The 17,062-nt window shown below is 36.0% G+C and overlaps 1 protein-coding gene across 2 annotated transcripts in view; it reads left to right on the top strand.

Moving 5' to 3' along the window:
* SYNE1 (spectrin repeat containing nuclear envelope protein 1) overlaps positions 1-17,062 on the top strand; it is a 429,147-nt gene that overhangs the window by 124,205 nt on the left and 287,880 nt on the right. For both annotated transcript variants that reach the window (XM_081829165.1, XM_081829163.1), the window contains 6 exons: positions 6,242-6,354; positions 6,904-7,072; positions 12,595-12,691; positions 13,617-13,819; positions 15,489-15,653; positions 16,104-16,256. In XM_081829165.1, the coding sequence (XP_081685291.1) occupies positions 6,242-6,354; positions 6,904-7,072; positions 12,595-12,691; positions 13,617-13,819; positions 15,489-15,653; positions 16,104-16,256 (900 nt within the window). The remainder of the gene's footprint in view (positions 1-6,241; positions 6,355-6,903; positions 7,073-12,594; positions 12,692-13,616; positions 13,820-15,488; positions 15,654-16,103; positions 16,257-17,062) is intronic.

The raw sequence follows: 17,062 nt of genomic DNA, 5'->3' as shown, positions 1-17,062 counted from the left end.
CAAGATACACCTTTACTACCTTTTCTATTTTCCAGATACTCTTATTGCTTAGTTATCTAGGAAGGTAACAAATAGAGTAATAGCTAACTATAATTGAGTATTTAACCATATTTCTGTCTTAAGTACGTAGTTTTGCTAAGCGCTTGACATGTAGGCTGTGAGAACAGGTATTATTATCCTTATTTTGCAAATGAATAAACTTTAGGCAGAGAGAGGTTGAGTGCCTTGCCCAAGGTCACATAGCTGATAATCCAGATTGTTTTATTTATTTATATTTTTAAAAGATTTTATTTATTTATTTGTCAGAGAGCGAGAGAGCACAAGCAGGGGGAGCGGCAGGCAGAGGGAGAAGCAGGCTTCCCGCTGAGCAGGGAGCCCCATGCAGGACTGGATCCCAGGACCTTGGGATCATGACCTGAGCCGAAGGCAGATGCTTAACTGGCTAAGCCACCCAGGCATCCCTAATCCAGATTGTTTTAAACACTAAACTTAAACCATGCCCACAAAGCTATTGCATGTAACACATGTAGAGTAATTAAACTTACTAAATTTTATTAGTAGTATTGCTTTAGCCAAGTAAGGCTTTCAGTCGTAAGGAATCATGAAAATAGCCATCAAACTGTACCACCTACTCCCCATCCTTATTGTAGTTATCAACCCTACCTAGATCACTTCCTCTCCTGTTTTGAAGATTTTATTTCCTGCATGACAATGCATGCCATAATTCTTAATAACTTCAGTAACCCATAGATAACCCTGCCAATAACCTGGCCTGTTGGTTTCTTGATCTCCTGTCTTCCAGGCATTCCATCCTACACCCTATTCTAGCCTTTCAAGGCATAGGCATAGTCTAGAACTTGTCATCACCAGTAACTGAAACCCCTCCACAATCTCTTTTTCAAGCACCTATCTCACTGTCCAACCAATTCTGCCCTAACTCCAAATTGCATGAACTCTGTGCCCTATAATCCATGATTTTACTGCCTCTCACCCTCTTCATGTCATCCTTTCCCTTGGTCTTCTACTTAAATTCAATGCTGAATCAGTAAAGGTCACCACTTGTACACACATTAATTGTCTTGACCCAGTTTCCTTTGCCCTGTGGGGCTGGTTAAAACACAGCTCTAGTTAGAGTCCACTTTCTGCCTGGTCCCCGCCCACACATATGCAGCTGAGTGTGGTTGCAGAGAAACACACCCCCAGGCATGATGACTAACCCAGCTGGGTCCCCAGTGCTGCCTGGCACTCCAAAGGCGTTTCCTTTCGCCTCATCTCCATCGCCTCTTTATTTTGGGGACAACTATTCCATACCTTGTCTCTTCAAATCCTCCACACCTCCTCCCATATCCTTACTCTCAGCTGATGACACTGCTTCCTATTTCTCTGAGAAAATAGAAGCAATCAAAAAAGAATTTCCGCAAGCTCCCACGACCACATCAAACCACCTACATGCATCTGTGCCTGAATACTCAGTCTTCACTTCTGTTACTAGGGATGAACCATCTGTGCTCCAAGCTGGGACCAGCTCCTCCACATGTGTATGAGATCCCATCCTCCCTGCTCTTCTCCGGGAAACAGTTCCTGTAGTTCTTGCCTTTTTTTTTCCCCCCTCTCTGCTGGATTTTTGCCCACCCACATAAAGTATATGCTGTTAATCATCTCCTCTTAAAGACTCCTTTAAAAAGAATAAATAAAATTTTAAAAATAAAACCTTTCTTAACCCTCCCCTCCCCTCTCGCTACTGTCCATTTTCCCTCCTTCCTTTTTCAATGAAGCTCCTTGAAAGTTATCTGTGCTCATTTTGGTTCCAGAATGCTCTTCTCCAATTCTTTTGAGAACCCATTCCAGCTGAGCTGCTCTTGCCATGCTGTTCATGTCAGGTTCATAAGAGTCCTCCTTCTTCCTCACTCAGTGGTCAGTTCTCAGTCCGCATCCTACCTTGCCTATCAAAAGCATTTCACATAGTTATTTCCTCATCCTTGAACTACTTTCTTCATTTGGTTTCCTCATTTTCTTTCTACTCCTCTGGCTATGCTTTCTAATCTTTCCTGGTCTTTCCACAAATATTCACTGCATACTCTCTATGTGCAAAGTGATGTTCTAGGCATTTGTGATGCACTCATAAGAAAAACAGGCACTCAGTGTAGGAAAAAATTCCTACAGCATGTAATTTGCCTTCTAATGGGAAGAGGTGGATAAGAAATAATAAATGTAACTAGGTAATAAATAAATTATATATTAGGTTAGAAAGTCAAAGGCTGGAGAGTATTAGGGGTGGTGCAATTTTAACTAGGGTTGTCAGTGAAACCTCACTGAAAAGATGATATCAAACAGGCAAGCACATTCCCATGTCAACCCCTTTGCCCTTGCCATTGTTCTGGAATGTTCTCTGTCCTTGGCCTGAAACATTCTCCCATTGATTAGTCTCAGTATGTTCTTCCTCATTTCCTTTGGGTCTTTACTGAAAAGTCACCTCTTAGTCAATACTTTCTTGGCCACCCCTTTGAAATTACAACTCCCTTTCCCTTTTTCCTGTTTGATTTTTTCTTTGGCATTTATCTGCATCTCAACTGCTATTTTAATTATGTATCTCATTTACTGCTTGATTTCCTGTACGGTAGTATCAACTCCATAAGGAAAAGAATTATTGTCTGTTTTCTTTCTGTTGTATTCCCAGCCCCTAAAAATGATTAGAAATATTCAGGCTTTCAGAATTTTAATTGGGTCAGTAGGCAGATTCATACTTCCTGGGAAATTGTCCATTTGACTAAGTTTTCAAAATTATTGTTCAAATATTTAAATTGTTCAAAATATTTTAAAATATTCTTTGGTAATCTTTTCCATGCCTGTAGTTAAGCCCCTATTTTTCCCCAGTATTGTTTCTTTGCGCCTCCTTACTTTCCTTAATTGTGCTTTTGGCACTGTTGATTTTCACTGTCAAATTATAACTGTCTTTTCCCACCTACTTTTTTACCAGAGGAATGATGGTATCACTCTGTCCGTTATGTGAGAATAGAGACTGGGTTAGTAATAGAGGGTAGAAGCCAGGGAACCAGTCTCAATAATCCACATAGGGTGGCTTGACCAGGATGGTATTTGTAGAGATGGTGAGAAATGGTCAGATTCTGAATATTTTCAAGGCAGAGCAATTTTTGGCATTAGATATTGATTGTGAAAGAAAAGGAGAGTGATACATGACACTGTGTTTTTTCAACTAAGCAGTTGGAAGAATGGGGTTTCCATCAGTTGAGATGGAGAGACAGTGAAGCAGGTTTGGGGAAAGATCAGGAATTCAGTTTGGGGCATGATAAGTATGAGACTTTTTCACGTCGAAGCGGACATGTGGTGTAGGCAGTAAGAGATAAGAGACAGGAGCTCAGGACACAGGCTGGAGATAAATATATATAGGCTGGAGATAAATATTCAAAATCATTGGTATATAGAAGGATGTTGGAAGCTCTGAGACTAAAGAAATTAAGGAAGTATAGACAGAAAAAAACCTGTTAAGAACTGAGCCCTAAGGGAATCTAATATCAAGAAATCAAAGAGTAGAAGATGAACCAGCAGAAGAGTATGAGAAAGAGCAATCAGTGAGGTGGGAGGAAATCCAGCTCCTGTGTTGTTTTAGAAGCTAAGGGAAGCAGTGCATCAAGGATAGGGCATTTTCAGTAACGTGGCCACAGCAGTGCTTGTAAAATGCAAGTCAGTTCATTTCAGCCCTCTCAAAACTTCCCAGTGGCTCCCACCTATTCAAAATAAGCAATCCCAAATTCTTACAGAGGTCCACAGATCTGCAGCCCTTTCCCCTTGCTTCTCCTCCTCCCTCTACCACCTGCTAGCCCAGTTTCTCCTTTGCTCCATTTCAGTCACTGAGAGAGGGGCATTGATAGCTCCCACAGCCATGTGGTTTTGTCAGTTTCTCCCTAGAGTTCTATTAGTTTTTACTCTATGTAAAAACTTTACTAGATATGTAAAGTTTACTCTGTGTAAAAGGCTTTACTAGATATGTTCAAGTTCAGAATTAAGATAGCTACTAGCAAATTGAAAGTTTCATCCTTAAGCAATTAATTACATGTAATGACTTTTATTCTCAAATCTATTTTGTCCAATATTGTTACATTCCTACCAGTTAACTTTTGTTAGTACTTAGGGTTCTGGCTCATTAGGATTCTGAATTTCACTGTTCCCACCTTCTCCAAGTTCCGAGACTTAAACTCCTACAGCAACGGTATAGATATTTGCCTCTATCAGCTTTGTCCATTTGTTTTTGCTCACAGGTCTATGATCCAGTTTTGGGGTCATATTTTAACCAGAGTTGGAGACCTAAAAGATTTCCCTTACTTCCTGTAAGCCCACCAGTGAATTAAAGTCAGATGCTGTGCTCAGCATCTAGCTGGTTTTTAGTACGATGGCTTTTCAGAGATCCCAGTGACATCACACCAGCTGTAGTTCCTTTATCATATTTTTGAAAATGTTTTTGTTTTGATATCTTCTCAAGATTCTTTCAGTTAACTAGATACTGACTATAATAAGGAAAACTTTTTAGAAAACGACGGGACATATGAGTGTAGTCACAGACCCCTACTCATATATTAACTTATAGTCATATATAATAAATTGGAGCTGTGTGTGGTGATGGCTCTAAATTTGCCCTGCGCTCACCTGGGGGGGAGTCTCAGATAAGATCATAAGCCACAAAAATGTGTCTAGATGTTATAAAGGAGGCAAGGGGTGACTAAAATACTCATAGTCCTTAGCTACTTTAGGTTGGTCTTCTGTCCCCTGTGATCAGCTCCTGTACATAGTGGCCTCCCTCTGGGCATGAGTGACCTGTGAAATCTGTGCAGTTACCTGTGCAGATCAATAGGTGATAATAGCAAAATATACAAGGATAGAAGTAGTTTGGCCCTAGATTTTTCTACAGTGTAAAAATTAATGTCCCTCAAGTTAAAAGTCACAAACACATATGTCTTTATGTGAGCAAGCACATATGACCTTAGTATGACCTTAACATTTTAATTTATATATGAGAGCCTTCATTTTTTCCCCCTTCCATCAAGTGTTTCTCTTACGGTTTTACGCTGTTTTTTGCTTCTATTTTCTCCAATTAATCCACTAAATCAGGGCGCCTGGGTGGCTCAGTCGTTAAGCGTCTGCCTTCGGCTCAGGTCATGATCCCGGGGTCCTGGGATCGAGCCCCTCATCGGGCTCCCTGCTTAGCGGGAAACCTGCTTCTCCCTCTCCCACTCCCCCTGCTTGTGTTCCCTCTCTCGCTGTGTATCTCTCTGTCAAATAAATAAATCTTTAAAAAAAAAAAAACCCACTAAATCTCAGTGTGAGCTAACAGTGTTAATCTTAATGTATCATTCTGGTGGGCTAATGGGTCTTGCTTTTCAGTGAGTGACAAACTATTGGGTATTTATTGTGCTATTGGGAAACAAATTAAACTCTGAGAATATGGCATGAACCATGTTTCATTTTTCTTCGCTTCTGTGTGAGAAATTGGCTAGGGATTGTGACACACCTGTAAGTCTTTATACAAGTAAGTCTATTGACAGTGAAAAATTCAGAAAACAAATCTAGATAAGTTATTAAAATTTGTGTAGTTCTATACAGCCTACAAAGAATATTCATAAACATCACATTTGATCTTTCCACTCTGATACCTATGGGACATTCCCTGTGCTTGTTTGAAATCTTCTAACCATAAGAGTATTTTCATAATATTGTAATATAACTGGCTTAAATGGTGAGCAGGTATCACTTTGTAGTAGTCTACGTGTATTCAAAGTAAAATAACAAGAGTGTAATATATACGTGTGTGTGTGTGTATTACCATTAAAGGGTTAAACCAGCTGTGCTTAGTTTACAGCTTCTAAACACCAATATATTCAAAATCAAGGAAGGAGAAAAATTCTAACAAATCATTGTTTATAGCAGTAACTATATTTTCCTTTGGACCATGTGCCTTTAAAATGTCTGAATGCATTGCCGTGCAAGTGTCATGTGTGTTTAAAAGATGCCATAATTATTAGATACAGCTCCAGCACAGGCCTTATAGACAAGCACCAGGGCTCCTGTACAAGGTAAAAGCCTGTGAGAGGCACCAAGTCGCATATGGATGTAGCAGCATGATCAAATTGTTGAGGACATTGACTCATCGGTACAGGCTGAAAATTATGCTTCTTAGCCTCCTGTGAACATATTTTCCCATTTTTTATTTTTTTAAATTGTATCTTAGGATCTGCTTCAAAACACAGATGCCCACAAAAGAGCATTCCATGAAATCTACCGGACCAGGTCTGTTAACGGGATCCCAGTGCCACCTGATCAATTAGAGGACATGGCCGAGAGGTAAGAGAATGGCTGATTATAAACGAAGTGTCTTTTTTTAAATGCTTGGTGGGTGTTTTTTCCATTTCTTTTCTTTTCAATGAAATGATTTTTTTTTTTTTTGCAGAGATGCTTTCATTTGGTACATAAAAATTGAGCTCCCATAACATATGCTAAGAATGCCAACATTCTAATGTATTATTGTTTGAAAAGAGTAAACCTGAATATACCCACAGCCTGGAAATCACAGAAATGGTTTCTTCAGAGACTGTATTTTTATTCAGTACTGTGAGGAACATTATGTAATATTGCAAAAACAGCTTATAAAAGAAACAGATGAGAGTTGTCTTGGCAGGGGAAAGAACTATATTAAATACTTCAATCAATCATGATTTGCCTTTAGATCCAGAGCTAGAGAAGGAATCAGATCTCCTGATAGTGATTGATCAGCCAGAGTTTAGAAGACCTTGTGCCTGCTATTATATTTAGCACTGACGTGTAACAGGTTAAGTAAGCACCGTTCTGTTACTATTAGTTACATTCTGTAAATTCTCGGTGTTCTTTTTCTAGGTTTCATTTTGTTTCCTCCACATCAGAGCTACACTTAATGAAAATGGAATTTCTAGAATTAAAGTACCGTCTGCTCTCACTGCTGGTTCTTGCAGAGTCAAAGCTGAAATCTTGGATCATCAAGTATGGGAGGAGAGAGTCAGTGGAGATGCTTCTGCAAAACTACATTGTAAGTCTCCCCGGTGCTTTGAGAAAGAAATCAGAGGACACATGGGTTTAGCACTTAGTACCTACCAGTTTATTTGATGCTATTATTTTTATCTTGAATTTAAGCATGAAGATACCAGTGTGTTAAGTGGGTTTGATATAAGTTAGCTCTTTGCAATAATCTGAAATATTCATCTATATTCTTCGGTAAGATGAAAGATTTTGCTCCATTAATCATACTGAATCATTGACTGGCTTTATTGCTTGAAGAAAAGTTTTTGCATCGCATACCCATGATTTTGATTGTGAGCTCACCATTGAAACTGAGTTAACATACTTAAAGATTATGCTCATGTCTCTAAAAATCAATCATTTTCAGTTATTCATATGGGGACTATAGGTCCAGCATGTCTCTGAGTTTCATTGCTTCTCATGTGCACCCAGGAAAAGTAAAATTTTTGTCTATGAATCTCTGTAACAATTTAATTTTTATAGATTATCTTATATTTTGGGCTATCAGTATAAATAATTCTGTATCTACATAGAGTAGTAGCCCTGCATTAATGAAGAAATTAGGTTGTTCTGTAACTAGCATTTTCTATTTACATGTAATTAGAGAATTATTTCTTAAAGGTAGTTTATTTCTGTTAGTTAAACAAATCCCCCCACAAATTTATTAGCAATACAAATTTGCTCTCAAAGTTTATGTCCATAAGGCATCTCAGTCCTGTACCACTCCATTTGTGTTTAATCACAAATTCTAAATAAGAAATTAGTAATTTTAAAATCCAAGCCCATTTCTAACCTGATTAGTCAGAGTAGCTTTGTAACTGGTGTGACTGAATGTTTATTGAAACCATATCTTTACTGAAGCATTCTAGAACCAGAATATATTTTGCTATATTTTAATTACATTTTTAAAGTTTTACATTTTAAAGTGATGAATAAACAGGATCATTTGGGGAAAAAATACATTTACAGTAAATCTTTCTTTAGGGTTACTACAATTGTCTTGGAAATATGTGTCAAAAAATATGAAATCTGTTATGATGTGTTCCCTTATTCATTTTGAATTATTTTGGAAAGTAATGAAAAATCTTATTTTTTAAGTTCAAGCAATTACTTTAGTCTTTTAAGTATTAAATACAGATATGCATTTATATTTTGGGGTTTAGTCATGTCAAATGATACACAATGAACTCAGCAGGTAATTATGCAGGATCTGTCTTTGTTCTCGCTATTTAAGGACAGCCAATCAGATTGAAATGCCTAATGGGAGTGTTCCACCAGGTTAATGTTCTAATACAAGGATGTTAGTAATTCTCTTTGAACTTCTCAAATAAAGAATATGTAAATAGAGAGGTGTTTATTAATCTTAAAAAATTAATGTTAATAAAAAAAACAGTACTTCTGCTTTCTCCATAAAGTAAAGAGAAGTTCACTGCTTCATAACTTAAAATTATTGGTAAACTTGGGCGCCTGGGTGGCTCAATTGGTTAAGCAACTGCCTTCGGCTCAGGTCATGATCCTGGAGTCCCGGGATCGAGTCCCACATCAGGCTCCCTGCTCAGCAGGGAGTCTGCTTCTCCCTGTGACCCTCCTCCCTCTCATGCTCTCTGTCTCTCATTCTCTCTCTCGCAAATAAATAAAATCTTAAAAAAAAAAATTATTGGTAAACTTGCTAATTTCACTACTAATGTAGCACATTAAAATGAACATTTCTTCATATTTTTATTCCATGGTGAAACACACCTATTTATTGCTAACACTTCTTTTCTGTAAAGGGTTTTACAATATTTTTTGTTTAATAGTTTTAATAACTGTGGGATATTGAGTGTTCCCTATGAGCCCAGTGTTTTACGTGTGTCATCTTGCATCCCAGTGACGATCCTATTGGCTGGGCATTTTCACATGGTTTCACTGAGGAAACAGAGCCTTTTAGCGCTCAGCCCTCATGTTCTGGATGGCACAGTTGGTAAGAAGTAGAGTCAGGATTTGAAGTCACATCATTCTGAACCAAAAGCTTAGGTACTGAACTTGTCTATCTAACAAAATTGGCTGTGAAAGTTTTTTTTTTTAACTTAAAAGACCAAATAATTAAAATGATCTCCTATAGCTTAGTGAACTAAGGAATGTAGCACACATAAATATTAGTTCCATTTGATGTTAGTTCATATTTGACAATATTTTACACTTACATACTGATAGTGACAGTGACAGAAATAATTTCTGTTTTAGGTATTGTGGCAGAGCGAGGCAAAGTAGGGGAGATTATTATAGTCTGGCCACCAGTCACATGGAAATATGTGGAATTATGGTTCAGCTACTTACAGCCCATGTGACTTCATAAATAACTTAATTTCTAGGAGACTTAGTCTTTCCCAGATTTTTAGTGATGATGATGATGATGATGATGATGATGATGATACAATTATAGGGACTTTTGTAAGGAAGAAAGAAGGACACATATTGCTTTCCTTTTATCGCATGCCCCCTTTAGCTTCTCTCATCCCTTTGGAATTAGTGAGAAAATAATTTTCTTTAGAACAGACTGTTTCAAAGAGTGAAGACTTCCAAATAAAGTAATACAATCAGGTTCTTAAATCCAATCCTTTCCTTGGTTTCTAAAAAAATTTATTGTAATGAGCCATATGCTGCTCCACATCATCTAATAACCAAAGTAATATGCAGGATGTAAAAGTTCCATAATTATCTTTTCCTTAGTTTGAATTCTCAATTCAATCTTATTCATATGCAAAAAAACCCACCATTTTTTAAAGGGTTAGAGAATCAGAAAATGTGCTTCCTACTTACCTCTTGTACTGGGTGCTCAGGTCTGCCGCTGCTACGTGCTTAAGAAATTCTTGGAAAATACTTCACAAATGCTTGTTAATTAAACCTAGGCCACATGCTATTCATAAGAGATTACATACTGTAGTATAAATCAGGAGATAATTGGTTTGGTTTTTGCTGTCAGCATTGTTCTTGATATGACCATGTTTTGTTAACACATGCTTCAGTTTTACTATGGAAGAAATAGGATAATTCATTCTTTTCCATAGAAGAGCTCTTGGAATTGTGGCCTATGTGAATGCAGCATAAGTAATGTGAACATGTATCTTATTATTTGTAATTATTTTATTAATATAGACAATTCTGATAAAACCTCTTCTCAAAGATGATTTTTTAAATCTTAAATTACCTGGCTTAGCACGATTCAAGTGAAATCAATGAATGAAATTTATTTATCTCCATATTTATCTTGTGAGAGAAGTTTAGTATCTTCCACTAATACTTTGGATTTAGTGGGATAAAGAGATATCTTATTTTTCTTGAAGTGTCATTAACTATAACATGGCTGACTTGTTGAACTTGATATCCAAATTTAAGCCTTATTTTTATTTTTTTTATAATTTTGTAGTTCTTTATTTTAAAGATTTTATTTATTTGAGAGAGAGAGAGAGATAGCTGGAGCAGAGGGGAGGGGCAATGGGAGAGGGAGAAGCAGACTCCCTGCTGAGCAGGGAGCCCAAAGGGGAGCTCCATCCCAGGACTCTGGGATCATGACCTGAGCTGAAGGCAGAGGCTTAACTGAGCCACCCAGGTGCCCTGTAAGTCTTATTTTTAAAGAAATAAATTAATCCTATCATTATTTTAAATATTCATTTGCATTTTCTTTTGCACCCTTCTGAGAGACTAGTTAGCTCATGGTAAAAAGGAGATTTGCACTCCTCCTAGTAAAGTGATATTAATAGATAAAATAATTCATGCTATGAAATGGATTTACTCTGTATTCAGAAAGAAAAAAGTGTCAAAATAAATGAAACAGTTAAAAGGTAAAATAACAAATAAGGTATCTTCCTTCAAAAATTAATTGCCTAGTCTTCCTAATAGGAAGGCTCAAAAATACTTTAATGAATCCCTACAACATTTATAATATTCTTAAAGTATCCTGTTTTCCCCCTTGGAAATGAAACTGGAAATAAACTTTCCTCTCTTGTTCATTTGTAATTAATTTGTAAACAATTCTAGCAAAAGCATATTAAATGAAGTCTTTCTGTCCAATACAGCCACTATTTCCCTTTCCTCTCACACTTAGAACAATTGTTTTCCCCATTAGCTTCTTGAAATTTGTTCCAAAAATAAATGGAGACTATTTTTTAAACATTGCCAAATATATTTATCTCTTCAGTTGTCTACAGTGTCTTGCACATTAGGTGTAACTTTCCTTTTTTGATCAAATTATGATATGCTCATTTGGTTAAATTATTCCAAATTTAAATTACAGTAAATTACTCTTTCCCTAGTTGGGGAACAGGGAAGTTAAGGGAGTAGAACATAAGGCTAAATAATTATTTAACCAATTAATTATTTTACTTACCAAAATAATACAGCCTATTAAATTATTGAAATAAGTGTTCCTCATGGAACCCTTCATTCCAGGTAACTCGCAGCTTTCCCTAGTCACTATATTCCTGAAGAATAATTTACATATAGGTAAAATGCTTTATAAACATAAAATGCTATGAAATGTATTATACATGGAATGTTTTTTAGTGTTATCTTGAAATATAATAAAAATTTATCAGTAAAATTGAGGGATGTCTATGAAATTATGAAGTTTTATATCTGCACTCAAACATTTTGCATCTCCATATTAAGTATTCATCAGCATATCACACTGGACTTCAGCTGGTTTCTAAAGGCTAATTTTGCATTTTATAATAGAGACACTTATCAAGTATTTTATCAGGTTATCATAGGAACTAATTGTACTATTAAAAGAAACTAAAGAGCCTTTGGTGATACGTTGGTAACTACGATTGCATTTTTCTTTTTTCTTTTTCCCTTTACCATAGCAGGACTAATCTTTGAAACAAGAGTTATTTCATATTTCCTGGAGTTAACAATAAAATTTACCTAAGGATTTCTTGTGTGTTCTAAATTTTATAGTGCCCATTTGCTGATGGTGGCTCTGTTCTGTATGTAAATTACATACAGCTATAGACATGTCTTATCTGTAATTTTTACACTTGTGGGTGGGATATGTGATTATTTAAAATTTTTCTACTTTTAAACATTTTTTGTACTTTTTATTTTAAGGAAAGTGCACTGTGCCATTTATTTATAATCCAAGTTCCTCAGAGCCATCATTCACCAGAATTAATGTTCAAAGAGCAGCAAACCCACAGCTCAAACACAGTTGGACATGAAAATGTTCTTTCAAATTTAGTGCTTTCTAAATGTTAGCCCCAGGTTGTCTGGAGAGACTTCAGTCTCTTCTAAAAACAAACCCTTGCGTGGAGAAGAAATAGAATACTTTCTCAATAGTGCTGAGTTAGAATTAAAAGTGAGTGTGGAATCAATTTATATTCTCGGAATAGCCAGGTTATTTTATAACGGTTGAATTAATTTGCTATATTTTATAAGAGTGAGGTTGGTAAATTTGGGCAAAATACCAGTATATCTCTCTTGAAGAAATGGACTTTGGTATTTCTACCTATGCCTAGTGTTTGCCGTCTTCTAACCACTCCCCCTTTCTAGTCTTTTATAGAAAATACCAAGTTCTTTGAACAGTATGAAGTGACATACCAAATCTTGAAACAGACAGCAGAGATGTACATCCAAGCTGACGGTTCAGGTAAAACACATGATAGAATTGGCTAAACTGTTGAATGCAGTATGGTTTAGAACCTGCAGATTTCTGTGATCAGCTCATTTTTTTTTCTTGCAGAATCTTTCTGTGACCCTGCCATGGGCCTGGAATGCACATATTGGCTTCAGTCCCCTTGACTTTGTGCAATGCCTGTCTGACCTATATAATCATACTGTGTGTGTGTGCATGTCTATGTGTGTGATCTTCTGAGAAGGGGCAAAAAAAAAAAGCATTCCTTCTCTAAATTGCAATTTTCTAACCTATTTTCAATTCTGAGGATTAAATGAAAAAAAGTAACTTGAATATTACTATCAAGTAAATGAAAAGTTAGTGTGAAGACACAAGTTGTAAAATATGTTTGCTTCATTTTGTAAATATGTCTGTCATATTTGCTGAAAATGAACTATAGCATTTGTGATTGATACTACATATGTGACCATCTATTTGAGTGTATATAAAATGCAAAAAAATACATATGTCCTTTATTGCATCCCGTTTATCAATTTAAAAATATTATCTTTAATCTTTATAAATACCTGTGACTATGGTACAACATACCCAGCATTAGTGAATGAAATTCTAACATTTCATCTTTTAACTTTATAATCTAGAGAAGAATTATAGGGGCGCCTGAGTGGCTCAGTCAGTTAAGCAGCTGCCTTCGGCTCAGGTCATGATCCAGCCCCGCATCGGGCTCCCTGCTCAACGAGGAGCCTGCTTCTCCCTCTCCCACTCCCTCTGCTTGTGTCCCTCTCTCGCTGTGTCTCTCTCTGTCAAATAAATAAATAAAATCTTAAAAAAAATCTTTAAAGAAGAATTATAATTGCACACCAGTGTATAGACCATAGAGAAAAGGCTTGGTGGATTTAAAATATAAAGTAAGAATTATAATTTGTTGTATCTGTTTTAGTGGAAGAAGCTGAGAATGTGATGAAATTCATGAACGAAACCACTGCCCAGTGGAGGAACCTCTCAGTAGAAGTTAGGAGCGTGCGGAGCATGCTGGAAGAAGTAATCGCTAACTGGGATCGATATGGCAATACTGTGGCCAGTCTTCAGGCCTGGTTAGAGGATGCAGAGAAAATGCTAAATCAGTCAGAGCATGCCAAAAAGGTAAGATTGCTCTTACCAAAGGAAAGGAGTACACACGATCTTAGCAATGAGACACAGCATAGTTCTCTAGGGAATGTTATATATTTGCAAATGTGACTCAAGATTCTTGACTTTGCCTGAAGAGTTGTGCTCTCGGGTTAGTAAATTATTTTAGGCCAAGAAATACACTGCTTTATCGAAGTTATGTTAAAACAATTGCCTCTCTGATCAGTTCAGTGTTTGGCTTTTGCATTCAGAAGAGCAGGAACCTATGAAAGGACAGCCAAACCCAGGGGGCCGCAGAGGTCCCTATACTCACCATTAGGTCTGTACGTGAAGGGCCCTGACCTCTGTGGATTTCCTCATTTCAGAGAGGATAACTTAATATTGATTCTGCATAATGACACACACCAGTTGGACATCTGGGTCACCACATTTTTGTCTCTTTGGATATTCCTTTTTGGATTTTATCAGCCCTCAGTTAAGGGTTAAGAATGGCAAGAGTGGGCAAGAGTGATATTTTTCCTCCAATACAGGTGTGTATGTGTGGGTTTAAGAGGTACTATTTTACTTTAATGTCACTTACATTAAAATATCACATAAAATGGATTGATTTCTGTATATGTACTTCTTAATGGGAATCTGATATTTTCCCATGAAAAATCAATTTATATGTAAAAGATATTAAAATGCCAGGCTCCCATTAAGAAGTATAGTACATACATTAGAATTAAGTGCTTGCTATCCAAGATTGGCTCTTCTATTATTGTGTCATGCAAGTAGATGCATAATTTTTAAATGTTTACCACTCTATATCTCACATAGATTAATTATTCTTGTGTAGCTGAGGATGACAAGAACTGTATACCCATACAGATTTTGGCTTTTCTGATTAGACTGGCAGGGCCCTAGTAGATGTCATATGTGTTAATTTCATCCGAGGGACTATAACCACCAGAAACAGAAGTGTTCTCATCTATTTATGTGAGAAGTCCTCCCACATATGGCTTATAAAATAGATTTTGAATTATCTTTGGTATCCTTGGTTTTTACCGTGGTGTGTGCGTATATGTATGTACACATATATTAACTTGAAATCAGCAGAAAACTGCTTCATTGCCAAGTGAGTAACCTTAAACAAATAAGAAATGATGTTATTGTATTAAGTCTTCTTGGCCCAGATATATAATTTTTAAAAATTTTCCTTCAATGATTTGTATCCATGATCATTAATTATCTTCATGTACTATATTCAGACTTTAAAATAAAAAATGATAGGTCAAAAGTTTGTTTATAATTTTTAAACAAAACTATACATTACTCTAAAATGCCACACTTTTGATATGACTCTGGCACTGGTATTTACTATGTACAAGTCCCTTACACTTACAGAAATTCAGTTTTTAATTTGTAAAATAGGAATAACAGAAAATGGCCATCATGTTTTGTTTTGTCTTCAGCAAAATATATGGTAAAAGATATAAGCTGTTCTTATAAAAAGACACTCAGCATTTCTAGTTCCTATTTTTGAACCTCTTTACTGAAAATTGCATCTGGAAGGAGAGCGAATATTTACCTTAAAATTTGTACAAATTTAGAACAAAGATACTTCTCATAGTTTGGTTACTTCCATATCATTTATTAATTTTTGGTCTGTGGTTTACAGTAGTGTGCATTGTTTATTTTTTAGGATTTTTTCCGAAACTTGCCTCACTGGATACAGCAGCACGCTGCCATGAATGATGCGGGCAATTTTCTAATTGAAACGTGTGATGAGATGGTTTCCCGAGATCTTAAACAGCAATTACTATTGCTCAATGGGCGATGGAGGGAGTTGTTCATGGAAGTCAAGCAAGTATGTCTTTCAATCTCTATATGCTTGGAACATGCATGTGTTGTAAACAGTCTGTTTAGAGACTGTTTATTGTTGTAGCATGGGCTTATTTAGGCAGAGTATAGATGTGTTTAGAACTGTTATGTTTATTTTTGGTCCTTTATTCTTTCCCATTTATAATAGAGGAACATTATGGAAATGTATAGTTTGATTAAGGATTATATTGACATATGGAGCCTACAAATATGGGACGACTCATGTTTGAAATCATAATTCTTTGCTTCTATGCTAGTTCCTTTTTTCCTTTCACAGTAATTGGACTTACTTCAAGTGTATCTAAAATAAGAGTCAGAAATTAGCATCTTTCTTACCATATAACAATTCTAGAGAGTATGTCAATGTCAAAGTTACAGGCTCCCAGAGGTTTGACTTAATGATTTTCCATGTTGTGCTCCTCCCTTTTCTTAACAGTATGCTCGGGCTGATGAAATGGACAGAATGAAGAAGGAGTACACAGACTGTGTTACTGTCCTGTCTGATTTTGCAAATGAAGCCCATAAGAAACTTTCTGAACCCTTAGAAGTCTCTTTTCTTAATGTCAAGTTATTAATTCAAGACTTGGAGGTGAGGGGGTAGTTTCTGGACAAGAAAGTGAAAACCTATTCTGTTGTGAAAAGGAAGATCACTGAAGTTAACCCAGATCATTGCAAAGTTTTCCTATGTCTCTTGGCACCATTTTGACATGTGTGCATATCCTGATTAGCACTTCAAAATTGAAAAAAAAATGCATTTAAATAAAAAATCTATTTGGATTTTTTAAGGATATGTTTTGATCATATAGTAACTTCAAAATAGTTTTTTTAATTTAGAGATTTTTTTCTACAACCAAATTACAAAGGACTAGGAGAAAACAGGAAACATCTACAGATAACACCTCTACATAAATGCCTCTCCTATAAAGTATTGACTAAATGAGTTGTGCTCTTCACATATTTTGAATACCTTGCAGCTCTCAAAAAGGAAGTAGTAAAAGAATATTTAATGACATGGAAATCTTTTCTAATATACTATTAAGTGAGAAAAGCAAAAAATAGTATCCTTTTTTTGTAAATATAAAAAAATGAGTGTAAGAATGCACAGGGGAAAACATTAATGATGTAGTGATGAGATGTTGGCCCAGGTTATCACTGTGTGAGAAGACTGTAAGTAATTTAATTTTTTTTTCTTATTATCTCTGATTTATAAATTTTCTACTATGACAGTGTGTTACTTTTCTTAAGAGAAAGTAAGTTGTATCATTGTTAAGGTCAGAGGAATTGCCCCAAATTAACATGCATTTACTTGATATAATGATTGCATACTGCATTAACACATATATTTTGAAAGTGTACAGATTACTTCAGCTTGTCTGTATGTTAATTTAAGGATTT

This window comes from Leptonychotes weddellii, chromosome 8 (genome assembly GCF_054177405.1).
Source record: "Leptonychotes weddellii isolate Sample4059 chromosome 8, ASM5417740v2, whole genome shotgun sequence".
In the NCBI taxonomy this organism is placed as follows: domain Eukaryota; kingdom Metazoa; phylum Chordata; class Mammalia; order Carnivora; family Phocidae; genus Leptonychotes; species Leptonychotes weddellii.
The sequence above is the reverse complement of the archived record's forward strand: the minus strand, read 5'-3'. Positions and strand labels throughout refer to the sequence as shown.